This window comes from Pogona vitticeps, chromosome 1 (assembly GCF_051106095.1).
Source record: "Pogona vitticeps strain Pit_001003342236 chromosome 1, PviZW2.1, whole genome shotgun sequence".
NCBI lineage: Eukaryota > Metazoa > Chordata > Lepidosauria > Squamata > Agamidae > Pogona > Pogona vitticeps.
Genome location: NC_135783.1, coordinates 70,534,716 through 70,549,342, shown reverse-complemented (window position 1 = coordinate 70,549,342; position 14,627 = coordinate 70,534,716). Strand labels below are relative to the sequence as shown.

Below are 14,627 nucleotides of genomic sequence, written 5' to 3'. Positions count from 1 at the left end.
AGGACTGGTGCTTTTCAACTTGTTCATAAATGACCTGGAGACAAGGATAAGTAATGAGGTGGCTGAGTTTGCAGATGTTGCAAAACTTTTCCAGGTAGTGAAGACCAGAAGGGATCGTAAAGACCTCTAGAAGGCTCTCTCAAAACTGGGAGGATGGGCAGCAAAATGGCAAAAGTGTTTCAATATAAGAAAATGTAAAATAGTACACAATGGGACAAAAAATATAAAAACTTTAGTTATCAGCTAATGCGTTCTGAGCTGTCTGTAAACGGATCAGAAAAGAGATCTTGGTGTGCTGGTGGATAGCTCAATGAAAGTGTCATTCCAGTGTGCGGCAGCAGTGGAGAAGGCAGTTCCATGCTAGGTATCATTAAAAGGGGGGTTGAAAATAAAACAGCCAACATGTTAATGCCATTGTACAAAACACTGGTAAGGCCGCACCTGGAATATTGCATACAGTTCTGGTCACCTCATCTCAAAAAAGACATAGTGGAACTGGAAAAGGTTCAGAAGAGAGCAACTAAAATGATGACTGGGTGTTTGGGGCTCTTTAGTCTGGAGAAAAGACGCCTAAGGGGAGACATGATTGAGAGATATAAAACTATGCAGGGGATGGATAAAGTGGATAGAGGGAAGCTCTTTTCCCTCTCATGCAATATTAGAACCAGAGAACATCCCCTCAAATTGAGTGTTGGTGTGTGAGAACAGAGAAAAGAAAATATTTCTTGACCCAGCGTGTTGTTAGTCTGTGGAACTCCTTGTCATAGGATGTGGTGATGGCATGTGGCCTAGACGCCTTTAAAAGGGGATTGGACATATTCCTGGAGGAAATGTCCATTGCAGGTTACAAGCCATGATGGGGATGTAATCTCCAGGCTTAAAAGGAAGGTATCTCAAAATGCCAGATGCAGGGGAGGGGTATCAGGAGACAGGTATCTAGTTGTCTCATGTGCTCCCAGAGGCATCTGGTGGGGCTACTGTGAGATACAGGAAGCGGGACTAGATGGGCCCCTAGCCTGATCCAGCAGGGGCTCTTCTTATGTCCTTAAATCCTTATGTTACATTGATCTTTTTGGATCGTCACTGTAAAAAAATAGATAAACACACCCATTATGGTAGTGTATAATAAATGCTGCAGCGTTTTCTTTGTGAAGGCTGCACTCTTGATATTTCAACCTAAGCTACTGAAAGATCTAGCATTGTCCCTCCTTCTGACTCCTATGCAAAGCTTGTACAAAGAAGTTTAATCCAGCCAGTTTAGAAAAGAATTCCTTTTTAGGTAAATAATTTTGACTCTGGATTTAAATATGTTGCTGAAAGGATTTATACTAATTTGGCACACTAGCTGCCCCTACTGTCAGTTATAGTGATTGTTGCTTATTGCCAACACCAGACCATTTTTTTAAAAAAATTAATTTGCAGGGAGATGTCTTGCTAGTATCTTCCCTTGGAAATCTATTGGAGCTGGCCTAAGGAAACATATATATTAATATGCTGAGTCTGGATTTAAAGATTTATTCTTCCTTGTCACCATACTTGTCCACCCCATATACCAAATATGATTGACATGCTTGCATTACACTGATGTTGCTGTGCCAAATTATGCTTTGGAAGCATAATCTGGAAACGATTCCCATGGTGGCTGCTCCCATGCATTTTTCTCTGGTAAAGGTAAAGGTAAAGGTAAAGGTTCCCCTTGACAATTTTTGTCCAGTCGTGTCCGACTCTAGGGGGCGGCGCTCATCCTGCTCTTCAAGCCATAGAGCCAGCGTTTGTCCGAAGACAATCTTTCCGTGGTCACATGGCCAGTGTGATTTAGACACGGAATGCTGTTTACCTTCCCACCGAGATGGTACCTATTTATCTACTTGCATTTGCATGCTTTCGAACCGCAAGGTTGGCAGGAGCTGGGACAAGCAACGGGCGCTCACTCCGTCGCGTGGATTCGATCTTACGACTGCTTGGTCTTCTGACCCTGCAGCACAGGCTTCTGCGGTTTAGCCCACAGCGCCACCACACCCCTTTTTCTCTGAGTAAGGATTATTCCTGCTTTTTGAATTCCACCATGAGAAAGAGAGACAGTGGAGGAGACTCTGGGAGGGCTTCCATTCACTTGTAATGTAGTTCTAACAGCCATGTTAGCAGAAATTCTCAGAGTTGTAATAAGGAAAGTACATTTTCCAAGCTCTGTTCAGCAATTCTGACCCAACCACTTCTGACATATAGGTTGGTCCACCTAGTTTTGCCCAAAGTGTATGCATGTTAAAAAAAAAAAAACCTCAGGACAAAAATCAACATGAAACAGTTAAACCATATATTTGCATTTATTAGGAGCTTCATGGTGTAATGGTTAAGCACTGCAGCCAAAATTCTGCTCACAACCCAGGTACAGTTCCAGGTAGTTGGGTCATGGTTCACTCTGCATTCCATCCTTTCAGGATCGGTAAATTGAGTATCCAATTTGCTGAGAGGGGAGCCAATGTGTAGCCCGCATAATTAAATTGTAAAGCACCCAGAGAATGCTTTTTTCACTATAGGGTGATATATAGGCAGCACGCTCTGCTTTATTATTATTATTATTATTATTATTATTATTATTATTATTATTATTATTATTATTATTATTATTATTATTATTATTATTATTATTATTATTATTATTATTATTATTATTATTATTATTATTATTATTATTATTATTATTATCTGAGATATGAACAGTTTGATTATCTGTTAAACAGCATGAACACTCACTCTTCATTTTGTGGAGAAGCAGCTCTGTCCAGTATTTCCTTCTGAAATCTTCTCTCAGTTAAGCCTTTGAACTTCCACTTCAGTGGAAAAAGCCAAACAGAAATCTTTCAGGAACCTGCCTTACAGCAAATCAGACTGTTGGCCCATCAGGCCCAGTATTTGCTGGTACTGACTGGCAGTCAGTCTCCAGGGTTTCGGGCATGGTTCGTCCATAACAGTACAGTATCTGCTGGAGATTGCATCTGTGATCTTCTCTGTGGAGAGCATGCACTCTCCACCACTGACCTATAATCAATATGTTTTGTTATTAACGAATATAAATTCAGTGGGACTGAAATGAAAGGCATTTTGTTTGTGCCTAACTTTAATTTTGAATTTGATATTTAGAAAGTGAAAAACATATTTTTATCCTTTCATTTTTTTTTAGTTCTAATGTCAATTCTTATTCAGAATTGTAATTCTGTATTCTGACTCAATCTTCCTCTCTCTCTTTTTGCCTTATTTAGTCAAAAGATTCATCCAACACAATCATATTTATAACTTCAAGTGAAATTAGGCACATGTGTGTATTTATATGATTCAGAGGCTTGTATTGTGTTATTTAATGGCTAGGTATACAAACTTCCAACTTTGTAGCACAAACATAGCTCTTAATAATTTATATTTAATTGTATGTTACCTGCAATTGATAACCCAATTTTGTCAGTGACAAGTAGTTGAATAATGCAGAATGGTGTCCTTCTGTTTGAAGTACCCTCCTGTTTCCACTAGAGGGGGATTCCTTCCAGGCAAGACTGGGAAATGGAGAAAAGCAGTTCCTCAGTCTTTGCATGATGCTGTAACCTTATTTTAAGATTCAAGCCAAGCTTATTCTATGTGTTTATGTGACTGTGTTTTCACAAATACTTACCAGATAGGAAGAAGTTAAACCAAGTAGGATGTAACATATGTTAAGAGAGGGGGTGAGATTCCTTTCTATTAATAAAGATAGCACATTGATATTTTACTGGCCTGTGTGTGACATATGAAATATTGTTATCAGAAAGTGCATTTAAGAACTTGTCAGTTACTCTTTGATTTATCCTTGAAAAAAATAAGACCTATCAGTATCAGTGTTATTCCGTACAATTTTTGTAATTAGAAATCCCGTCTACTGTGTGGTAGCTTTATGAGAATATTTTAGTTTACATTGGCAAGCTTAACATATGAGGTATTTCTAGTTGTAAAAGAAGATAAGCTTTCAGTAGTTAGAACATACCAGATCTTAATTGTTCAATGTTACCATGCCTCATATTACAATAGAGATCTGAAACTAATGATTTTAATGTGATAGGTTTTGTATCATTTCAGATCAGTCCTATGTATACTGTTCCAAAGCTGTAGCATCAAACCGTGGTTTTGTACTCTCCCCCCCCCCCCATTAATTTATTACCAATTAGATCTCTGCCTTTAGATCTTATTATTAATGCATCCTTTTGCTCCTGGTAGATTAGTTGTGTAAGGAGTCAAACATAATTATGGATTCTACATCTGCCTGTGATCCTTGTTTTTCCTTCTGAGGTTTTAACTTTCTCATGTGTCCCAGAGTAAAGAAGTACTGTTTTCAGTTAGTTGTTTTGTGCTTACTGGTTGATCTCGATCTATTTTAATTTGTGACTCTCTTTTCTCAAGTGTATATTTGGCCTTATTGATTTGGCCTGTCAGTTACTTTCAAAGGCATCATCTTTTTGGAGTACAGTGGTGCCTCGCATAACGTTTTTAATTGGTTCCAAAAAAAAAACTTTATGCGAAACACCATTTCCCATAGAGATGCATTGGAAACCGGTTAATCCGTTCCAATAGGCACGGATTGCCGTCCTTAAGCGAAAAAACCCATAGGAAACATCGTTAAACGATACAATGTATCCTCCATTGGAATGTATTGTAGCTGACTCAATAGGTTTCAATGGCTTTGCGAAGTCAATTTTTGCAAAATTAAGTGTGTCATAAAAGGGTCAAAAATGGTTTTAAATGCTTGGATTAGCTTCTGCACCCTCTAAAACGGATGCAAAAGTTAATTTGGCTTTGATCTGACTTTTCGTTAATTAATGGTGAATTTTTTCCCCCCAACTTTTGACAGCTGTCAAAATCTGACAGCTCCATTATTTCCTATGGGGGAAGAAAAAATTCACAAAAAATTAATGAAGACTCAGCAACTGTTCTAAATTCTTGGGTTCGTTAGAGGACCCCCTAAGTTGTGTGCAAACCTGATTTGGCTTTGATCTGAACTTTCGTTAATTTTTTGTAAATTGTTTTCTCCCCCATAGGAAAGCATGGAGCTGTCAGATTTTGACAGGTCCATTGGTTCCTATGGGCCAAAAAACAAAAATTCACAAAAAATTAACGAAAAGTCAGATCAAAGCCAAATCAGGTTTGCACATGACTTAAGGGGTCCTCTAACGAATCCAAGCATTTAGAACCGTTTTGGACCCTTCTAAGACACTTTTTAAATTGAAAACAAAAAAAACGTTAAGCGAAGCAGGGGACCTAAAACCAAAAACGTTAAGCGAAGCATGGTCCCAAAAACGCTATGCGAAAATCGCCCATAGGGAAAAACGTTATACGAAGCACAATCTGCCTCTGAAAAAATAAACGTTAAGCGAAAAAAACGTTAAACGAAGCAAACGTTAAGCGAGGCACCACTGTATAGTGGCTGTTGACTGGTACGCCACAGACTGTGCATATGTATTCAGATATACTTTGATTTTGATTCCTGCAGGGAGCTGGACTCAATGGGCTCATTCCAACTCCATTATTCTGTTATTCTAATTCTGTTTAACATGAATATTTTAGGTCAAGAACGTATGTGCATTAGGCCAGGTGTGGCAATTTTCCAGGATCCAGGGAGCAATTTTCTACTGCAGTATCTGCTGTAGGCCGCATCAGAACCACTCATTAAAAACCTGAAAGTGGTCAGAAATCCATTCTGTTTTTAATAAAAATCTACTCTGTGGGGATACGACAAGGCAAAGCACTTGGGAGATGTGAGGCTACACTATGTTCTTAAGAAGAAACATTGCACTTGGAAGCTTCCAGAGACAAAGATACTGTACAAGAATTGAAGTTCAACAGCAGTTAGAAGCTTCCAAATTTAGAGAAAGGAAAAGGATAATCAGTGTTACAAAGAAATAAGGAAGGGGAGAATTGTTTTGAGGAGTCATTCCAAACTTGAAGTGGGAGAAGAGGCAAGGTCTTGGGTGTTAAAGACCTTGCAAAGGGATGGAGGGATCTTAGAAGAAGGAATCTTGAAAGCAAAGTTGTTTAAGAGAAGAAATGTAGTACTCCTTATTTATAGGGCACTCAGTGACCAGTTCGGTAGGTTGTATTACAATGGTTTATTAAATACAGTGGACCCTCTACTTACGGAATTAATCTGTATTGGAACGGTGGCTGCAGGTTGAAAAGTCTGTAGGTCAAGTCTCCATTGACCTACAATGCATTGAAAACCGATTAATCCTGTAACCGGCTGTTTTTGTTCCATTTTGGTTCCATTTTGGTTTTTTTCTGGTCTGTAGGTCGATTCTCAGGCTGCAAGTTGAACCTAAATTTTGCATCCAGAGAAGTCTGTAACTCGAAAAGTCTGTAAGTCGAGCTGTCTGTAAGTCAAGGGTCCACTGTAAGAACTAGAATAGAATACACTATTCAGCATGAAACAGTATTGGGATACCAGGTGAAGCTGCTCATTTATTTCTGTCAATAAAAGGGTTTTGATTGGAAATATTTCTTCTTTATATGCTCCTGAGATATGATACCTTTACTGCAAAGTTTTGTGCTAACCAATTTGAAACCAGGAGGTTGAGGAGCACAAAAGCCAGTGGTGGAATTTTGCTGTCCTGCCAACATCATTGTTTAATTTACAATTTGAATGAACAAATTTTATTCCATTTTGTTGGCATGTTAGTGGTAGCTATTCACAACTGTCAGCTTTCTTTTCTTCATATTACTTTAAAACATTTTAAGAAAAAAAAGGTTTAGTTCCACAGGACCCCCTCTCCAAGCTTTAGACAGTCTCTTCCATAATCCTGGCCATGTTCCTACCATGCTTAGCACATGACTTCTCTCCTACCAGAGAGGTATAATCTAACTTTTGGGACTGTACGTTACATGAATGGTTTAAAAAAAAAAGACGTATGGAACACTGCTTTATTTTCTTGAGCTGCCCTCCATTAGAATTCAAATTGTGCCAGCCTTATCTCTAAACCTGGATAGTTTACTGATTCTTTCTTGTGGCACCTTAAAAACTGACTGATTTATTTCAGTGTGATCATTTATGGATCACAATCCAGTTCTTCAGACTTCCTGTATCTAAAGAAGTGAATTGTGATCCATGAAAGTTTCACTGAAATAAACTATTTGACATTTAATGTGTCACAACTCTACTGTTTTTATTTTTGCTTTACCTGCTTAAACAAACGAATTGCTACTTTCAGTGGAAATAGATTATTTCGTGGACAGTACATTTAGTTTCTTGCTTGTTTTTGTCTGTTCTAAATCTAGACTTATGTTAATGGGATTACAAAGTCATTCTGTTATAGTGTACATATTCTCCATGGATTCTGGTATGGTGCTCAGGAGATTTTTTTTTAAAGTGGCTACTTCTGAAATATTTCTTCTTATAATTTCAGGTTGAAGTCTTGGCCTCGGAGGATGCTTCTTTTGGACTTAAGGTCTGTAGTTAATAAAATAATGTTTTCATAGGTACCATCAATTTAGGATGGTGCATTTGGTTTTGCATAACTTTCTTTTTAACCTGAACATTGTATTGATCTTTGATTCACATCCCCCAAACAACATTTTGGCCTAAATACTCTGAAATCACATTTTATACACGGTCTGGTGTTTGGGACAGTTTGATCTTGGTGCCACTTATTTGTAAAAGCAATGGGTGGGAGGTGAGATTGAAAAAAATGGGGGGGGGGAAGCTACTGAGAATAAAGGGCTAGAAGCTTCTAAATAAAATATTGCATTCAGTTCTGATTTTGTTGTGGAGTCTGACAGTGTGTACCATGCAGTTTCTGAACTGACATGTTTAGTTTGTGGCTCGGAGGCAGGGACAGGCGTGATGTTACACTAGTTCTGTTGTTCTTGCTTGTATGCTACTGAATTTTAGGTTATTCTAGAGATCTTATGAAAGTTCTAGGCATATTCCAGCAAACATTGACTTAATTTATTTGTGAAACTGTGGCTAATGAACATTATGATATTGATCTCATTTTTAAGCGTATGTAGTAGCAGATGATCCTAGGAAGGCAGATTGTGTGTAGGCTATATAGCAAGTTAGTGAGAGGAGAGAATGGCTAGGAGTAGGATTTAGAGAACATGAGTCTAAATCATGAGTTCTATGTAGTTTAATTTCCATATGGAATGATGCTGCTGGAAAGCATAACAGTGGCATGATCATCAAGGTAGAACAATCTGTAGCAGGAGAATAAACCTGAGAATTCATAAGGAAAAACTATGCATAAAATTGACTCCAGTGGTGCTGGGAAGAAAATTCAAATTAACACTTTAAAAGTTACTAAATATTTATGACAGCATGATTTACTATTGTTCCCCTATTGTGTTGTGATATCTGATAAACTGATTTAAAATAAATTATTAAGAAGAAATTGAGCTGCACCAGTGTTACTTGATATATTTAACATATGGTATTCTGTAGCATTTTCTAGTTTTTATTTAATACGCAGCATGCATACAGAACATTCACTGAATATTTAATAAACCTGGAGGGTCAGCTCATGCAAACTCATCTCCATAATCCTTCATGCTAGCTGAGTAAACAGAAGTATTACTGAAGATTATTGTAGCCAATAGCTCTCATTGCCTGACCCATTCTGGAAAAGGCTATGCTATTGTTTTATGGCTAAATTTGCAAGTTGGCAACGTTATTAGGATCAATTTATAGGTGACACAGTCTGTGGTTGAAGTACTTAACATATAACTGTTTCACTTGTGTCCTGTCACATTTAAATACACTTAGCACATGCATCAAACCATGCATGTTTAGCATTAGTAATTCGTTGACTCAAGAGGATACACTGCTGGCAAGCTAATAGTACATGCAAATGAGCCACTGTACATGTAATGTGTTTTAAAAGGGAAGGAGCACATATGAATTGTTTACCTGGGTAAGCAGTTTACCCGTGGCCTATATATCACATATACAGTGGGTTTTAGAATTAATATTGCAAAGATTGCAGTTCAGCGCTTCTTGAATTATGCCAATAGTTTTAATCACTTTTGTCTTTCTGTGGTTTTCTTACATATAACTTTAATATTTGTACTGAAACTCCAAGTAAGGATTTTAATGAACTTACGAGAGAAGGCCAGCGAATCTGACCAATATAATGTGTTGTTTTTTTAAAAAGCTACTGGTTTTTCAGATTTCATAAAATTGTGACATTTACCCAACTTCTAAATCATTCGCAGTCTGGAACCAGTTACTTAAGTTTCCCAGTTGCTGGCGCAGAAGATCAAGCTTGGGGAAATTGTAGACATATCTGGATCTAGGAGTTGGACTGGTTACATCTGAACCCAGAATCTGATACTGAGTCTTACTGTGCTGCTGGAATAACTGTACAATCTTAAGCAGTCTTAAAGGATGGTGAAAGATATTTGATTGTGTAATTTCTAGTCCAACAGTTGTTGAATGATGCCTAGACATATTTCCTTCTTACTTATTTAGAATTATACGTGAATGTATCCATGTTTCTCTTACCACATGTCCACCTAGTTCTATATCCCATCTTTCCAATTTATTCTAGTACCAAGATCTGAAAAATCTATCAGTACTAGAAGATGGCATTTTTCTCTGTAAAAGAAAAACATTCTACCAAAGTGCTAGGGCTGAGACCTTAAAATGTCTCCCTGCACTATTCAGACATCCAGGCTTCCATCTCTCTCCCTACATTTTGCTTAATTTTGCTGCGTAGTAGGGGTTCTCATGTTTCCTTCTTGTTGCTTATGCTGCAGCTACAAGGATCAGGTACTTTAAATTTAGAAGATCAAGAATATGTGACATTCATCCTTCTTCTTTCTCTGAGGGTTTTTTAAAACAACTTAAATTTAAGTGCAACAGTGATTGCTTTTCTCATTGTTATAAAAGAATGCAACCGTTATTGAACATTACTTTAAGAATCCTGGTGACTTAGTGAATTCAAGGTGAATTGATACTGATATACCAGATAGTTTGAACAATTTCAGCAGTGCTTATTAAGCTGTAATCTGTACAAGGCTTGTGCATGGAGTGCTTGTGCCTTAGATGTGATCAAAACAAAAAAGTCTCTGTACCTGTTTTGGTAGCCATAATTTTATTTTGGGCTGAAACAATATATTGTGCTATATTAGCAATGTGCACTTTCTTTTATCTGAAACCCAGTATAAAATTAAGATGGGACATTTATGTAAGCCACCACGAGTAGACTTTGTCTAGGGGGGCAGGGTATAAGTCTAATAAAAGTACAGTCGCGCCCCGCTTAATGATTATCCCGTATTACGATGAATCCGCTTCACGACGATGTTTTTGCGATCGCAAAATGATGTTTTAAATGGGTTTTTTTTTCGCTTTGCGAAGATAGGTTCCCTGCTTCGGGAACCGATTCTTCGCATTATAGTGATCAAAACAGCTGATCGTTGGGTTTTCAAAATGGCCACCGGGTGCTTAAAATGGTTCCCCATTGTGCTTAGGGATGGATTCCTTGCTATACAGGCACCAAAAATAGCCGCCGTATGGAGGATCTTCACTGGACAGTGAGTTTTTAGCCCATTGGAACGCATTAACCGGGTTTTAATGCATTTCAATGGTTTGGTGTTTTTTTTTCTTTATGACGTTTTCACTCTACAGCGATTTCACTGGAACGAATTAACGTTGTTAAGCGAGGCACCACTGTAAAGTAAAAAAATAAAAAACCATAAACCACCATGGTGTAGTTCTTCTAATTGAGATGAAACCTGGAAACCATTTCACAGGGTTCTAAGTGAAATTTTCCTGATGCAGCAAGGAGCATGTGCGCGTGCACAGAGACTGCTCTCTTCTGCTTTTGTTTTGTCTGTTTCCTCTGTCTCCTTCTTTCACCACAGATGAGGTGGTTAGGGCTGGACAGGCTGTTTCTTCATTCGGAATAATAATACCCTTTACCTCTCCTCATTTACAACTTTCAAAAAGTTGATCAAAGCATTCTTGTCCCGACTCTCTCTATTCTATTTATTCTTATTTATTTCAACTTCCATCTTGTGGAAAGTAGAACTACAGACACATTCTGGTTTAATCTCTGCTCTCTGCAAAGGGAAGAGCAAGCAGTCTAAAAATGTGACTTTTGCATAATAAGCCAAGATGTAAATGTCATTTTGCAAAACAAGATAATATATTAATGCTCAATTATGATTTATATGTGGGATGGAAAATGACTTTGAATTGTTCCATTTGCAGTATTGACCATAAAAAAAAAATCTTCCTAAATAATGAAACAATCTTTACGCAAATGGTCACCAGCAAGGTGCAAAAACTTTGGAGTTGGAACTGTTACTTAGAATGCTTAGGGATTTTTGCCTGAATTCCACAAATATCAATATGAATAGGTTTGTCTGTTTTAAATCTTTTGATAGCAAATAGAGCAGTTCTGTCCAGGCTATCCTGCAGTGCAGTATGTATGGATGATAAATTGTTTGTGCAGCTGTATTCTTTGTAGTGAAGAATGGGGACTGGTCCCAAGATACTTTAATCAGAGGTCTCCTAGTTCCCCACAATTCTTAATTAGTAGCCTGTCTTATGAGGCAGTGTGAGCCGGGAGCAAGTGATATAAACACATGGTGGAAAGCGTAGTAAGTGAATACTGTTACCTATTTTTAATTGTGGTGCTTAAGAACGGAGTTTAGTATTAGAGAAATAATAATATAGTATCATGATGTCCGAAAATTTGCTTTTTCTTTGAAGACTTTCATACAAATCTATAATTCCTATCTATGTACTTCCCTACCTAATTCATGTAGAAATGCAGTGATCATGTATTCTCCCTTTATTTTAAGACCTGCCTTCCTTTTTTGTTTCTTTGTTTGCTTCCTTTCATCTGCTTCTAGACTGTAAACTTCTTGGAGTAGGTATTCAATCACCATCATCTTAGAAATGCAGAGCAGAAAGGGACAGCCTCTGTAAAGGAGGTACAGTTTGGAGCTGAACCCCCAACTTCTGGCCTTGCAGTGAGATATTGTGCAGCAAAGCAAACCAACATTTTACAAGGCGATTCTAAAAATGGAGGCAGGCCAAACAAAAATGTATAAGTTTGCAACTGGATTTCGGATCATACAAATAGTGAGTTGCTTATCGGACTTAATTTTACCACTGTATGAGAGTGCACTGATGTTATTGTGCTGGCAGAGTAAATCAGTATTCTACAAGGCAATTCTAAAAATGAGGGCAGCCCAAACAAAAGTGTATATGTTTGAAACTGGATGTCAGATTGCTACCAAACATGGCACAGATGTAGCAGACAGTCTGCTCTTGTGCTATGTCAAATTTGGGGAAGTTTGGGCAAAGAGTTTTTGAGGTATGGGTTTTTTTTAAAACAGTAAAACTGCCCCCATGCAGAAACAAGAGACCTTAAATGTCCTGATTTAAAACTGATCAAATAAATTGAAAATACCAGTTTTGCTCATTTTGAAAGAAAATTGTTCTCCCCACCTCCTTGTTTTAATTTGGTTAGTTAATCATATCATACTTCAGTCTCTCCCCTGTGTAAGCCAGAGGTGGCAAGTATCAGTGGTACCCATGGTAGATCTCCCCTCTTCAAGGATCTTTTTACACTAAGAGGTTTTACAAATGGAAAAATATTGTTTTCTATTAATTTTTTATAGGGATAGGGGTTGAGGTACAAATAGAGAAAGGTAAAAAAATGGGATGGGGAGGGTGGGAAAGAGTAAAATTCCAAAGAGTGAAAAACTATTCTTACATCTACTTATACAGTTATATTAAAAAGAGAAATCATATGGAGAGAAAAACAATATAACAATTTTCCAGAATATCTATAGTTACTAATCTTCCATTTTCTTGGACCTTCTTTTCATCATGAAACCTACTAATTGAAAAATATCCATGTAGCTAGGCACACAAGAGGTCAATGCTGTCTTTGGCAGCTATTTCAGGGATGGGCTAAGGAAGTAACATGTATTCACAGATTTTCTTGTTTTTGAAGAAGCATATCCTGACACATCAGGATTCTCTGTGAAAAAACACTCTTGCACAGAAGCAAAATAGCAACACTTTTTTTCAGTGACAGCAACACTACCCCTCCCCCCAAGCTTGTATCTTGTGTTAAAACATTGTATTTCATATCTTTAAAACATTGCCCCAAAATGCAAAAATATACAAGCTAATTTGTTTATGTTCTGTTTTAACAAAATATACACTGACATTACATGGTTGTCGCTTGTGGGGAGTTACAGTAATGTTAAGGACACTGATTTAATAGTGTGCTCAACATTAAACCTACATGTGGACGGTCTGTTAAAATGAAGGCACACTATCTGCATCACATACTTCACTTTTCTAAAGCAAGAGACTTGCTCTAATTACAGCACAGTACTATCATTAAAGTGAACCTACACCACTTCATACACCAGGTTCGCTTTCTGGGAACCACAGTGCAACTATACGAATGTAGTGTACAAATATTTCATTATACAGTAGGATCAAGGCTCCTTTGGTGTCCCTTCCTCAAGGGGTAGCTTTGGGTGTTGTGAGCAGGGTACACTTCAATTTCCATAAAATTCCACTCCAAGGATTTTATCAGCAGTGGCAGCTTTTGGAAATTAAAGACTGTCCTCATCCCATAGCCTCTACCAGTTCCCTCACAACAAAAGTGATCTCAAGGGACTCTCAGGACCTTTGGAGGGAGAGAATGAACATTTTCTGTTTCCCGAAAACAACAGCAGCCAATGAAGTTGTCAGTCTTAATTGAAGCAAGTTAAAATAACAGGATTGCATCCAATATTTTTAAGAAGATAACACTAGGATAGCAAAAATATTAACGTATACATTGAATATCAAGGATAGAGAAGGTGTTAAGCACCAACAAAATGTTACATTTTGATTCCCAACATGAAACTTTTGAGTTGGAATTTATCACTAATACAAATCCCAGAATTCGGATTCTTTAAGTATTGGGATATTATTAGATACCCTGCTTATTACAGGAGCCAGTTGTCCTTGTGGGTACTCCCAATGGTTGGTAATAACAGTGAACATTATCTTGTACTTGTTTGTGTAGTGACAGATACACCTGCTGCTATCTTTTACATATTTTACCTTTTTTGTGTTGTCTAGATTTTTTTTGTTTTATGTTTGTTTCTCTGCTCATAGCATGTAATCACCTAGCTCAAAGGTTCCCATAGTGTGTGCTGCAGTGCCCTGGGGCACCCCAGGGTGCCGCCAAATCCAGCCAGGGGCACCATGGGATCCTCTTTGTGTTCTTCACCAAGCCAGTGGAGCTGCTGCTGGTACTGCTCCTCCAGCTCTGGTTCCTTCACTGTCCTTTGCCTCTGTGTCTGCCACCAATACAACCACTCAAGGGAGCCACAAGTCAAAGAAGTTTGGGAACCACTGACCTAGCTGACCATTTAATTAGAGCAGTGGCATATGGAAACCTATATAGCCAGCCTGACAAGATTGTATCTTAATGTTGTCTTATGTCACGTTTCTCCAGCCTGGAGTACTCCAGATGTTTTGGATAATAATTTGTGCTATATATGCCCATTACCCATGTTTGCTCACTCTGATGACAGCTGTTGTCCAAAACATTGGAGTGTACCAAGTTAGGAAGTGCTGGGTGTTTTTTGACTGC

At 37.9% G+C, this 14,627-nt stretch overlaps 1 protein-coding gene and 1 long non-coding RNA gene across 8 annotated transcripts in view; one reads left to right on the top strand and one right to left on the bottom strand.

Annotated features, from left to right (window-relative positions):
- ARID1B (AT-rich interaction domain 1B) overlaps positions 1–14,627 on the top strand; it is a 475,555-nt gene that overhangs the window by 238,502 nt on the left and 222,426 nt on the right. For all 7 annotated transcript variants that reach the window (XM_072994953.2, XM_072994947.2, XM_072994944.2 and 4 more), the window contains one exon: positions 7,419–7,460. In XM_072994953.2, coding sequence (XP_072851054.2) covers positions 7,419–7,460 — 42 coding nt within the window. The remainder of the gene's footprint in view (positions 1–7,418; positions 7,461–14,627) is intronic.
- The window catches only part of LOC140705856 (uncharacterized), a 45,738-nt gene that overhangs the window by 10,027 nt on the left and 21,084 nt on the right, over positions 1–14,627 (bottom strand). The window lies entirely within an intron of this gene.